This window comes from Hemitrygon akajei, chromosome 12 (assembly GCF_048418815.1).
Source record: "Hemitrygon akajei chromosome 12, sHemAka1.3, whole genome shotgun sequence".
NCBI lineage: Eukaryota > Metazoa > Chordata > Chondrichthyes > Myliobatiformes > Dasyatidae > Hemitrygon > Hemitrygon akajei.
The window spans coordinates 71869711-71884561 of NC_133135.1; the positions used below are offsets into that span (position 1 = coordinate 71869711).

Below are 14851 nucleotides of genomic sequence, written 5' to 3' on the forward strand. Positions count from 1 at the left end.
AACCATTCAGAATGCTCTCTACAATGCATCTAGAGTCTTTTTTGCTAGAGTCTTTAGTGACATACCAGATCTCTGAAAACCAAATGAAGTCTAACACTAGCATGCCTTTTTATTTTATTGCAATGTGTTGGCCCCAAGATAGATCCTTTAAGATGTTACTGGTAAGGAACGTTAAACTGTTAACCCTTTCCACCACTGATCTCTCAATGAGGACTGGAATGTGTTCTCCCAACTTCTCTTCCTAAGTCCACACTCAATTCCTTGGTCTTGCTGATGTTGAGTGCAAGGCTGTTGTTGCAATAGCACTCAATCTGCCAACCTGCGTGCCTCCTCATGGCCAACTGAGATTCTAGAAACAACTGTGATGTCATCAGTGAAGTTATAGATGGAGCAGTGCCTAGCCACACACAGTCATGAGCATAGAGACAGTAGATCTGTGGGCTAAACATGCATCATTGAGGTTCAGCTGTGTGGACTGTCATTGAGGAGTAAATGTTGTTACCAATCTACACTGACAGTGGTTGCCCAATGAGGAGGTGAAGGATCCAGATGTGAAGGGAGGTACAGAGACCCAGGATTTTTTTAAGCTTGTTGATTAGTAGTGAGGGGATGGTGGTGTTGAAAACCGAGCTCTAATCAATAAACAGCAGCCTGATGTATCTATTGCTGTTGCCAAAGAGCTCCAAAGCTGGGTGAAAAGCTCATGAGATTGCGTCCACCTGTTGTGGCGGCAGGCAAATTGCAGCATCCAGGTTCTTGCACAGGCAGGAGTTAATTTTCGCCATAACCAACCTCTCAAAGTACAGTAGATGTGAGTACTTCTAGCCAATAGTCATTGAGACAGCTCACCATGCTCTTCTAGAGCACTAGTAGGATTGATGTCCTTTTGAATCTCTGGAACTTTAGAAGCTTTGACTGCAGCAGTGAGAGATTGAAGGAGTCTTTGAATACTCCATCATGTTGATCAGAACAGGTTTTTAGTACTTTGCCAAGTACACCATCACCTTGTCATTTTGTATAGTCAAGTTTTTAAATTTGCATTTTTCAACTTCCTTTCTTAATACTTTTTTAGATTAGGATAATTTTCTAATGATTACTACAGCTAAAATATATGCCACTGCTTTACTTCTGGCCTTTCCTTCAGCATATTTTCCCCAGTCTGGTTTCAAACTGCTCTTCTATTATATCTTTGCAATTGTCCTCAAACTGAGGACACTGTTTTGCAGCTGATGAGTCACCCTCAATTGTATCTAAAGTTCTGTCAAATTATGATCAAAAGTCCTTAGAAGAACTTTAATCCAAGACAATTTATTAATCTTACCACATTGCTTTGATGGTTCTAATGCACTTTATTTTGGAGGCAGAAAAACTATTCCAACCAATGTCTTCTGTCCTTTGCTATTCCTAATTGCAATCAAACCGATTCCATGTCCAGGTGCACTGCATCAAATTACTACTCACCAATGCATGGGTCCTTAACTCCATTAACCATGCATCCTTGTCCTTTTTGCTGATTCTTTTGGAACACTAAATAACTAAGAGTCCTGAGTTTCCACTCATACATTCTCTGCAACCACATCTCTGTAACTGCAGATAAAATATAACTCATATCTATTTCTGCCATCAATTTATCTATCTTGCTACAAATGCTACATACATACAGACAGAGCCTTAAGCCTTTTTTCCTCTCAGTATAATTTTCCTTCTTTCTGTATTCAAAGACCGCTGCATACTTTTAGTTACATTTTCTACCCCTTCCAGTAACACTTTGATTTTCATTCGTCTTGTGCCTCAAGTCATTTTGATTTATTTAAATTTTCCACCAGCTGAGGTATGGTAAAGTTGACCTCAATCTACCTCTGTGCTATGATGTTCTGCTTTCCTCTCAACATCAACACATAACAGAAATTTTCATATCATTCATTCTATGCATATTGCTGCTATTAAAAATAAAAGGACATTTCATAGTTGCAACAGGAAAAGAAAATTTAAAGTATCATTAAATGCTGCTTCCCAAATGAATATATTCTCATTATTTAATCATAATCAAAAATCAGAACATTCTGCTGAGAGGACAGAAGATCATTTGCAACAGAATCTGAAATACATCTAGATATCCTGGACAAATAAACAAGTTGAAGACTACATTTGTTTTGACTCCATGTGTTATTTCACAGAGCATCAGCCAATATTCTCCTTAAAATCGTCACTTCCTATATACTCAAATGGCAAGCCAATATTTGTAATTCCAGGTACAAGTGCAGTTTCCAATAATATCCCAAATTCTTCACTCTCAATGTTTAACTCACTTTTCCAAACTTCTGTTAATTTGGAGAAATCCAATCAACTGAGTGAATGAGGTCTACTTCGAGGATGTACTCTCAGCTTTACTTCCTCAGTTTTGAATATTTGTTTAATCTTTTTAAAAATCACTGTTAATCGCTTTAATTTCTGAAATTTAAATTCTAATATTTCTCATCCAAATTTGCTCTTCTCAACTACCACGTTGAGGAAAAGACCAATTAAATTGATTCATATATTTTACCAGCTGCCTCATCTGGACAAAACAATTAGCTTATTGCAAATGTAGGTGTATTCATGATTCACTAACGTATGTGGAAATTTAAGTGTTTAGCTTCCTGCATTATAACAGTAAAAAAAACCTAAAGTAGTGGATTGACTGCAAATATTTTAGAGAATCTAAAGGTTGTGAAAGGCACCACATAGTACATTTAACTACATATCAATCATAACAAAAATTTGCACATTTAAACCGTATTTGATGGAATTCGTAAAAAGGTGGCTCTGAAAACATTGCTCAAAATCCTGTTTAAAGAAACAACTGAGACAAGATGTCTGCATGTCATCACATATCAAATACAAAACCACATTTGCTCACAAAACCTAAAAAATCTGCAGCAAAATATATAAATAATTAATTTAGAATAATTAGCCTTGAGTGTAAAGCATATTATATATGATTTGATAATCTATAGCTAAAATGTACATTTAGATTCTTTTGTATTGCATTGTTAATTTGCTTAAAAACAACAGCATATGCATTACTTTAAAATTCTCACTATCACATCAACTGACTAGTCTTGAGCTTGAAAGCATTGTGGAAAAGTAACTTGTGCAAATACAGATTCTTCCAAAGTATTTGTGATCATTCCCCCCACCCCTACTCCCACCATTCCCAGGAAAAGTTGCGCATATGTCAATTCTTGACTTATAACATACTAACTCATTTAGCTGTAGCTAATGTTTGACCATATGGTGCTATCCAAAAGATACTTTCTACCGCATAGTTAAAAAGATACAGATTTCCCTAGCTTTACAAATGTTCGCTTTACACCACTTCGCTTTTACAAAAGACCTACATTAGTAACCTGTTTTCGCATTACAAAGAGGATTTTCACTTTTACGAAAATTTTTCCCATATAAATTAATGGTTCTTTGCTTTACGCCATTTTGGCTTAAGAAAGGTTTCATGGAAATGCTCTACCTTTGTACAGGGGAGGACATCTGTAATATAATTAATTACAAAAACATGTTTGCACTAGTTAAACAGGCAAGGGTACATCTATGTAATCAATGTACTTTGAAACCAACAGCTCCTCCATGGGTATCCATTAAAGAGAAAAAATGTTCTATTTTTGTGTAACTGCTATTCAAGTGGTAACAAATATATATATTTAATATTTTGCTAACACTATAATGCTATCAAAATATTAAAAATATTGGGCAGGAATTTAACTAAAAATTATTCTTGAATTTCCTATCCATGTTACTCTTCTATAAACAACACAAAGTCAGGTTTTCTGACCAGTGTCACAAATAGCATAAAAGAATCCACATTCTTTCATGACATACTGCACATTCTAAATAAAGTTATGACAGATTAAGGAGCAGCCATTTCAATTTTGGCACCTTTTTTTAAACAATGTGATAAATATATTTCTATCAAACAATGAAAATTAACTTTTGCAAATGAAGAGCTCAAGAGCTGTTAAATATGTTGGTGATTTTTGTTTAATTTTTCTTGCAATTTGTTTTTCTGTTCACTTTGATTTACCTTGATCTCATCTTCTTCCTGCTCTTTATGGATATTGGCTTAGAATTTGTGATAGCAATAAAGAAAATTATTGTCTCCTACCATTGCTCCCTGAAATGCATAACAATTTCAAAGTTTAATACTGAAATTGAAAGATGATTTCGATGAATTTGTTTCCCAAATGGACATCATCAACTTCACTGCTAGTTAACCAAGCATGACTCAATATTTCACAACAGGTTTAGTGAGAAAAAAAACTTGTTTAGCAGATTAGGATCTTAACATTAGAATGTGACTGCAAAGAATCTAGCGAATGTATTCTAAATGACTCTTACCCCCCCCCACCCCAGTTTGCTAACATTAAGAAGCTTTGCCAGATCTTTGAGACCTTTCTTTAGACGTTTACATGTGATAGACTTTCACATTTTTAATAAAGATCCCCCTAGTTTAACATTTCCTAAAATAAATTTTAGAAGGAACTGTTAATTACTAAACTGTTGAGCGGATGTGACTCATTCTTTTGCCAGTATGTTTTTCAATACTCTATTCACAGATATCACAAATATGCTATGAGAGAATTGCATGGTTTGCATGTGGATACACAGCAGTTTAAAAAAGAAATTTAAGCAGACATGACATTCCTTTCACTTGCTAATACTTTTGAGTTTTCATACAAATAAATTCTTTTTCCAGAAGTTACAGATCTACATCTACATCTCCAGAAAACGCTTGAAGGAATTTTATTCAGACTTCTTTGGATTTTAATTGTTCTTTTTGTATTAACATAGCGCTGCTTGACATTTTCACAGTATTTTTCTGTCTCTCATCTTCAAGTACATTAAAATGACTAGTGAAACAAGAGATTTGTTAAAAGAGCAACAAATTAACACATTTTCCTTAGCAGAACCACCAAAATATTAAAATTACTACTGCGCATAAGAAAATTGCACAATATTACAGTGGCCCAGAATTGATAGTCAGTTTGCAGTGGTCTTTAAATAAAATAAATCTCTTTAAAGATTTTGAAGTTTCTACAAGAATTTTCTTTCAAGCATCATTTCCAAAAGAATCCCTGTATCCCAGCAATAGAGATACTATCATGATGATTGAGCAATTAATCATATCAAAACATTTTGGGAGTTAGAAAATCAGTAAGCAAATAATACATTCTTTACCTAGCTCTTCATCCATTAAGGGAACTAATAAATTGATAAAACATATACAAATAAAATACAGGTGAAGTATTGAATAAGCATTTTAATGAATTTGCCTTTCAAAACAACAAATTATGAAATATTCATGTGAGGATATTAGAAGAAATAAAACTGTGAGGATCATATATTTTACTAAGAAATACTTAAATTGGTGAAAACTCAATTGGAACTAATCCAACAAAGCAAAAGATTTCCAATGTATTTTGCATAGGGTTCATTCATAAATATCTGAAATACACATTGGTTGAAACCAGTTAGCTTCATTGTGGTATGAAAAGCCTGAAGGTAGAGTGAACTGCTGACAGCAACTTTGGGATTTCTACTTTAACTTAAACATGGATGGAAATCCTTTGCTTCTTGCCAGCTTCACAGATTAATGACAGGAAATATCAATAGTTCCACTGTGTTTAAATCATCAATATGCAAAATCTGGGCCATTGTCTTTTTTTCCAAAATATTATAAAAAGATCAGACTGCCAGAAAACACATTATGTGCAAATCAGATGCTGCATCTATGCAAGCCACAGCAGGAAATGCTACCATAAACACGTTTCGGTCTGGACAGGAAAGCAAAATACATGTTCCGCTTCTGAGTATAGGGTGAGTGATGAAGGGTACCCCCAGGGAAAACAGATTTCCTTGCAAGTAGCACTGGAAAAACAGTGCCATGCAATCAAATTTCTAGACAGGCATGTTTTGGACTGACAGCTAATGTAACCCATGCAACACAAAAAAAACAGCAGATACATAACACAGTAATTAATGAAGGTGAGAAACAACTTAACTGTTTGCAAGCTGGCAAAAAAGTTACATTTTTAACTGAAAAGAAAATTTTTTTTTCCCGCCATCAACCTGTCACCCCCAGTAAGGTCTACTTCAATAGTAAAGTTGATCCATAAAATTCTTTTTCCTTTAATATGTTGTCATCAATACTTTCAATCAAATATTCTTTAATTTAAATAAATAAGACATGAAATCCAATAATAAGTACATTATAAGGGCAAGAACTGCATAAGGTTACAAATATTTACCTTAATCATCCTAGAAAGGTCTCCAGCATCTGCCAGTTCCAGTACAATATTTAGCTCATTATCTTCAATGAATGATGCAAGATATTTTATTACATTTGGGTGGTTTAATTGCTGTAAAATACATAAGCATAAAACAATTCACTCAAATACTCATTGAGGATATTACAGATTTTGCTACTTAGAGATAAAGTACAATCACTGGCAATTTGTCTTCCTAGATAATTCCGATGAATCAATGATTTCATGAAGAACATAAATTTTAAAAATAAACAAATAACTTGAATTAATTCATTTCTGTCATTCTAAATTATATAGTGGACAAGTCTGGAATGAGAGGACATAGTTACAAGATAAAGGACTGTTCACTTAATCTCCTCCAAATTTTGTATTGTTGTCAAACTTCCAAATCAGTTCACCTACATTTTCATCCAAGACATTCACATTGCAGTCCTAGTGAGACACCGTTGTTGGCATACTTTCAATCAGAAATAGATGCTTGATGCTACTCTCTTGCCTCTTATCATTAAGCTGATTTTGGACACAGTTTACCAACACACTGCAAGTCTCATGTGCCCCAACCTCCTGGACCAGCCTACTGTACAGGACTTTGTCAAAATTTTAAAAAACTGTAGGAAATTTATAACTATGCAAAAGGTTAGTTACTCTTGTGGTTAAAAATACAGTTGGCATTTCAAGTTACCAGTCAAGATGGCTCCAGTGAACAATAATTCCTTGGGTGGGATCTTCCAATAGCCAATCATTTCAATTATTTCATTTTTTCTTCGCCTTCTGCTTGTTCTTTTTGACTTGTTTGTGTTTCAGAAATGTTGGAGCCTGTGACATGCAGTTTGGAGTTTGATCAAATAATCTAGCACTCTAATGTCCTCAAGAAGATTCCAAGAGTGGACTGCAAGCACAAGCTGCCTCATGGTGAAGACCAGAGGCCATGATCGACTCCATTTCAAAGCATCAAGGACATCTGAAGCACCGAGGCTAATGGAGGGGTCAGTGGACACTTTCCACTGAGGCCATGGGTCAGCAAGGCTGTGGGATCACCAGTCACTCTCCATGGACGAGCTGAGTTTGAATGGTAGCTCTCTTTGATGCTGGATTTTTTAGAAATTCTAAGATTATGTGATTATTGGACTGTAGCTTATATTGGTCTCCTCCTGTTTTCTGTGTTTTCTTTCTTATTGCCGATTGGAGGATTGGGGGTTTGGGGTTCCAGGTGGGAGATGTGTTAATTTTTGTGTGAGAGAGGGGTTAGGTATTTGGGTCTGATCTTCTTGTTGATGCTTCTTTCTGTGGGCGATCTGTTAGTTTTTTGTATGTGTGTGAGGGAGTTGGAATTTAATACTATTGTAACTGCTGTTTTGCAGCAGGGGAGGGGAATGGCAATTTAATGTTATTGTCACTGTCTTTTTTGTGAGAGAGACAGAGAGAGGATTGGGGGTTTGGGGCTTTTCATGTTCCAGCTGCCGTTTTCTGGATGGGCGATCTGTTAGATTTTGTGCAAGGGAGGGGATCAATTTTGGGATTTTGATGTTCTAGTTATGATTTTTTGGGTAGGCGATCTGTTAGCTTTTCGTGTGAGGTAGGGATTAGGGGATTTTGAGGTTAGCGAGTTTTTGTTTCTTTTTCGCACGGGAGGGGGGTGATGTATTTTCTTTCAATGACTCCAAAGGTTTTCCTGCATTTCATAGCTATCTAGAGGTCAGATTTCAGAGTTGTATTGTATTCTACATGCATACTTTGACAACAAAATGAACCTTTGAAATATTTAAATGATTCAGTAATGAGAAGAAAATAGCTACAAAATAGAACTTCAAAGAAGGAATGCTCCAATTCCAAAAAGCATTGATATAATGCTTCTTTATTCAACTGTCCTCCACACATAGTGAGTTATCCATTTCACATCATTGTTTCTTGATAGAGATCTTCTCAATGACGACAACTCACCTTTCAAGGCTAGAATTACTCATATGAACAAGGTAAATGGAGTGAATGCTTTGGTTTGATACAAGCCCAAAAGTTGATTTGTGACTGATAAAAGTCATAAAGCTGTAGTCTACAATTTCAAGATTAATTGCACTGAGTAACATGGAGTACCAGATCATTATATACAATAAAAATTCTTGGAACTACAGAAGGTTCAAGCTTTCAGTTCTATGACATGGTTACTGTGCACAGTAATGGACAGCGGAACCAATTAGAAACTACTGCTGTTGATTTACAGAATCCAAAGTAAAAGTTAACAAGCATTTTCTCCAGCATTTTGGCTGCACCTTTGAAAAGGTTAAAATCTGGCCAACAAACATTAAGCATGCATTCTTAAAATTAGTTCTTCCCTTTTCTAACTTTTTTCTAAGGTGCTCTTTTTACCTTCAGAAGATCTATTTCTTTTATGCAATCTTGACGAGCTTTGGCATCCATCATTTCAAATATCTGGAAAAAATATTAATTTTAGGTTTCTTTTTCACACCTAATACACAAAAAAAAGCACTAAATTCAACAAGGGTCATTTTACTTTCCCTACATGGTGAAAATCTGTATTTTCTCTTATGGTAAAACACTACAGCAAAATTATGCACAGATGTGATGGAAGCACAACTGAAAGATCTGAACAAGTTTTACATATAAATCAAGGTCTGATTTTGATTCATCCAAACAAGATATACACACAAAAATAATTTGGACCTATCAATGCTTGGAGAGGAACTTCTTTTTAGCAGAGTACTTGAACTTCATGTCACACAAAAAAATAGGTATACAAAAACATATTAACAGCCAACAATCATTTGTAAAAAAAAGAGTACCATAATCATCACATTCAAGAATTTGTGAAGTTACCAAGATTTCAGCCAAAAGATAGTGTTTCAATTGTTCTCATTACCTTACTTAAACAAAGTAGATAGATTTATTTTTCCATGGACATTGCCTTATACCCAGATATGCTTAAATTAGTTGTTAGCTCAGCAACAAAGTACATGAATAACTCATACTTTAGGAGTGCCATTCATGTTAAAGCAACATAACAGCAGCATACAAAAGTTTGGGCACCCCGGTCAAATTTCTGTTACTGTGAATAGCTAAGTGAGTAAAAGATGACCTGATTTCCAAAAGGCATGAAGTTAAAGATGACACATTTCTTTAATATTTTAAGCAAGATTACTTTTTTACTTCCATCTTTTATAGTTTCAAAATAACGAAAAAGGAAAAGGGCCCGAAGCAAATGTTTGGGCACCCTGCATGATCAGTACTTAGTAACACCCCCTTTGGCAAGTATCACAGCTTGAAAATGCTTTCTGTAGCTAGCTAAGAATCTTTCAATTCTTGTTTGGGGATTTTCGCCTATTATTCCTTGCAAAAGGCTTCTAGTACTGTGAGTTTCTTGGGTCATCTTGCATGCACTGCTCCTTTGAGGTCTATCCACAGATCTTTGATGATGTTTAGGTCAGGGGACTGTGAGGGCTATGGCAAAACCCTCAGCTTGCGCCTCTTGAGGTAGTCCATTGTGGATTTTGAGTTGTGTTTAGGATCATTATCCTGTTGTAAAAGCCATCCTCTTTTCATCTTCAGCTTTTTTTAAAAAAACAGACGGTGTGATGTTTGCTTCCAGAATTTGTTGGTATTTAATTGAATTCATTCTTCCCTCCACCAGTGAAATGTTCCCCGTGCCACTGGCTGCAACACAAGCCCAAAGTATGATCGATCCACTCCCGTGCTTAACAGTTGGAGAGGTGTCTTTTTCATGAAATTCTGCACCCTTTTTCCTCCAAACATACCTTTGCTCATTGCAGCCAAAAAGTTCTATTTTAACTTCATCTGTCCACAGGACTTGTTTCCAAAATGCATCAGGCTTGGTTAGATGTTCCTTTGCAAATTTCTGATGCTGAATTTTGTGGTGAGGACGCAGGAAAGGTTTTCTTCTGATGACTTTTCCACGAAGGTCATATTTGTGCAGGTGTCGCTGCACAGTAGAACAGTACACCACCACTCCAGAGTCTGTTAAATCTTCCTGAAGGTCTTCTGCAGTCAAACAGGGGTTTTGATTTGCCTTTCTAGCAATCCTATGAGCAGTTATCTCGGAAAGTTTTCTTGGTCTTGCAGACCTCAACTTCACCTCCACTGTTCCTGTTAACTGCCATTTCTTAATTACATTATGAACTGTGGAAACGGCTACCTGAAAATGCTTTGCTATCTTCTTATAGCCTTCTCCTGCTTTGTGGGCATCATTTATTTTAATTGTCAGAGTGCTAGGCAGCTGCTGAGAGGAGCCCATGGTTGCTGATTGTTGGGAGAAGGTTTGAGGAGTCAGGGTATTAATAAAGCTTTGAAATTCACATCACATGGCCTTTCCTAACAATGACTGTGAACAAGCCATAGCCCTAACAAGCTAATTGAGGTCTGAGACCTTGGTAAAAGTTATCTGAGAACCCAAATCTCTTGAGGTGCCCAAACTTTTGCATGGTGCTCCTTTCCTTTTTTTCCACTCTAAAATTGTACAAAACAAAAATAATACACTAATCTTGCTTAAAATGTTGAAAAGAATGTTTCATCTTTAACTTTATGACTTCTGGAGAACAGCTCATCTTCTACTCATTTAACTATTCACAGTTATAGAAATCTTGACCGGGGTACCCAAACTTTTGCATGCCACTGTGCTAAAGGCAGATCGACCCGATGCAATAGCACAAGGTACCACGAATTCAATAAAACCATAAAACAAGCAATACTTCATCAAACTTCACTTTTTATTCATAGCATGCTATGGGGGAAGTTACAGACTGATCTCCCAAAGAGACAGTCCGGACACTGCCCACCCCCAAACACAATTCCACACAATTTATTACATTGATCATTACAGGAAATATTATAATTACGTGAGTTAATACAGTTTTAGAATAGCTTCGATCAATGCTAAGATACAATTAGATGTAAAACCATTATTGGTTAGTTATAATTATTTCTGCCAAGACTAGCCTAGATACAACTTAAGTTCCTCATATTGGCACCACCCCTGACACTTCCTCCTTCTCTCGAACGTTATACCCCATATTTCGTTATGCCTTAAGATGCCCCTTCAATCATACCATACCTATAATTAGTTATGCTTAGCACTTTTAGAGAACAATGCCTAATGTGTCACCTGTTGCTGGGTAGAGTTTCTTTCTGACTGCCCAGTAACATAAGGTACCTATAAGACAATTGATCATAAGCTAATCATACCCCTTAATCCATTCTCCCATTTACATATTCCTCTACCTAAGTTTACCTTTCCCTTCATCAACCATAAATGACAAAAACAAAACTGTAATACCTTTTCTACCTTCATCAAACATCATCACTAAATGTTTGCTAGACTACTAAGGCCAAAGTTTTTTTTCGTGTAAACAGTACACAAGTTTTAAAAAAAGTTTAATCTCTTCCATAAATAGATGTGGCATCCTATTTTATAAAGAACCAGATTGGGGAATTGGCTTCATGAAAATTCTCCAAAGGTACATGGAGAAAAAGGAACAATTGTAAATCAATCCTTGATTTTTTTTAGTATAATTAAGCATAACTCCAAGATGAGGTTCATGGCAGGAAGAGTTTTTCTTCCTTCTACCGTCTGCGTGAGATGATGGGCTGTCGGGACTTTGAGACCTTGCTTTTAAACCATGCCATGGACTGCTCTTTATCAGATTACGACATTGCTTTGCACTGTTGAAACTATGTGTTATAATTATGTGGTCTTTGTCAGTTAGTCTTTTATCAATTATGGTATTGTCTGCACTGTTGAAACTATATGTTAACTATAACTATATGTAACTATGTGGTTTTGTGTATGTCTTGTAGCTTTAGTTTTGTCTGATAGGTTTGTAGTTCCTTTCCGGGGAACGTGCTATGACGGAAGCGCGATATCGATATGCAGCAGCCTCTCCGGACTCTGGATTGGGGATTACCAAATGTTATGTGGTTTTTCTTGTGTGGTCTGTTTTGTGCTTTTTCGTGATATCATTCCGGAGAATGTTGTCCCATTTTTTAACTGCATTGTATTTGTGGTTTATAAATGACAATAAACTGAATCTGAATCTGAATAATGGAAGTCTGAAAGTTAAAAACTTATCTGTGGCACATAAGGTTAGAGGATTTTTAGTTTTGTTTTTAAAAAGGTAACTTATGGAGGCTTAAAAGAAGGATTTATTTGGTAAATTCATGACCGCAAAATGTACCGAATGCTTTCATGACAATAATTTTGAAGTATACTCACTACCTGACAGCAAGATTTACACCAAGTAAAACAACGTCATCACTGTTGTCTATCAATTCTTACTACAACACATGATCTACAATTCAATGAGAGTCCTCAGCAATATATAAACCAGCATGCTCTTTGATCAATCTTTTAATTAAGATTGTTAAGTGATTAATCAATATTTTAGCTAAGATTGTTGTGAATGTTAACAATGTTGATCCTAAATATTAATTAGCTAATCATACTGTATAGCATCATAGTTGGTTAGAGTAGCAAAGAGGCAGTGGAACAAGAGAACACAAGTTCAAGAGAAGACCAAAGTGTAACCAGAGCAGACAGTGGCAGTAAGGGTCAGATTCCAAACATGAAAATTGCAGTCATTGTCAGAGGCATTGAAAACTTTCACTCCATGACTTGATATTATGTTTAAAGAAAAACAACTGTACTGAGATATCTAATTTCTCAGAATATAAAAAATACGTCCTTACTTCTGATTCATACATCTATAATCATGATTGTTGAGCTTCAAGAACAATTACATTTCAAGTGTGCATACCTGGACTTTCTTCAGAGCTACAGGCATTCCATCTAGTAGGCATGATGCTCTGTAGACTTCACTAAACTGTCCACGACCAATCTTTTTCTCTATTTGGAAATTTCCCAGTGTATTGAGGCCCAAATCAGGACGCAGAGGTTTCTGTGAACAAGAAGCATACATGAAAATAAACACTGCAGAATGCAGAAAATTTGCTTCAATATAAAAATAGGAAATGTTATTCAAGCCCCTATATATATTTTAACAAGGTTTTTTCAGATCTGGTCTTGTTCAGCATCAGTTCAAAGTAATCTCTGGCATGTATTGATAATATCATTAAGCAGCCAATCATTAATAGGAAAAAAAGGCAATTTTTAATGAATTTGAAACATTTGAATGGACAAAATAGTGATTGGAGTTAAAAAAAACACTAAATTTTCAATAGGATTAAAGATAAATGATATTTTGAAGTATGCTTTTAGATTTCAAGGAAAACTAAACTTTAATCAATTATGTTAGCTTCATCTGCCATTAACAACTTAAAACACTGCATTTTCAAGATAGTTTAGTGAAAATTATTTGCTAGTACTTTTGAGTTTTGTAAGATAATGGAAATTAACTTTTGAATTTCTACCATTGCAGCTTCATACCCTGGAAGTTGTCACTTTGAAATTGTATTGACCACTCAAACCTGCTGCTAAAAAAGTTAGATATATTATTTGAAGTGCTCTACTACTTCCATCTTTACATGTTCTCCCTTTCCACTTGAATAGGGCCTATGCTAGGCCTCAAAGTACACCTGACATACGAGGCTGCAAAATAGCATTACATGGTCAGGGAAGTGGAATGATACTTTTGAGATAACTTTGAAATCTTAACTTAATTATGGCATAAAGGTAAAGTCATTAGTCCAAACAGCTCAAATGCAATTGATAGTATCTGGCATAAGAGACAAATATTTAATCTTTTACGCACAGGCACAATATGGACTGTTTATTCAGCTACACTAGGGTCCTGAACATAGAAACCAACAGAAACATCAGAGGTAATCCATTAATTGATTTTTAGGAAATAAAATTATTTTTCCACTAGTCAGTTTTACAAGTCTGTAGGCTTTCCTTGAGAAATTGGACTTGCCTTCACTTTGCAAGTTTTATGCATCAACTGCTAGCAGTCTTTGCACCCCAGTGAACATAATGTAAATTTGGAGAACAGGGGCTAGGAAGATGCCATAGGTACTTTATTACTAAAACTGAATTATTGAATGTTGCTCCTTTTGTTGATGCAATGCTAATTTTCATTTTAAATCAAGATAGCAATTAAATTAGCAAGTATTCTGGGAAATTAAGTTTTATTCCCAAGCAAGACGATCATTCATCTAAATATAACATTTTAAATTGCACTCTTCACAATTTCCTAGTTCAACCTTCCACGAGATCTGTCTGCTTTCCTTCCTTCCTTCCTCAATCAATGCCAATCTCATACTGTTTCACATTTTGAGCAGGTCTTGGATCCAATCATTTCCAACCTCTTTGAATATTGGACCATTGCCTCCTATCCCTCCCCGAAGCTTGCCTTTGATTTCTTCAATCCTTTAATTCCCTGTATCTATGCAAGAAACTGCTTGGAACATTATAAATAAACTCAGAACCACTATTTTGAAGGATTTAATTTTTAATACCAAATAGAAATTCAATATATGTACAAAGCTCATACCAAAAATGTAGGAAAGGTTACTTTAAAGATCGATATTTTATAACTTTCACCATAGGATTT

General features: G+C 35.4%; 1 protein-coding gene across 9 annotated transcripts in view; it reads right to left on the reverse strand.

Moving 5' to 3' along the window:
• Window positions 1–14851, reverse strand: part of nek7 (NIMA-related kinase 7) — a 222678-nt gene that overhangs the window by 61601 nt on the left and 146226 nt on the right. For all 9 annotated transcript variants that reach the window (XM_073063495.1, XM_073063492.1, XM_073063497.1 and 6 more), the window contains 3 exons: window positions 13097–13237; window positions 8682–8744; window positions 6300–6410 (listed from right to left, as the gene is read on the reverse strand). In XM_073063495.1, coding sequence (XP_072919596.1) covers window positions 6300–6410; window positions 8682–8744; window positions 13097–13237 — 315 coding nt within the window. The remainder of the gene's footprint in view (window positions 1–6299; window positions 6411–8681; window positions 8745–13096; window positions 13238–14851) is intronic.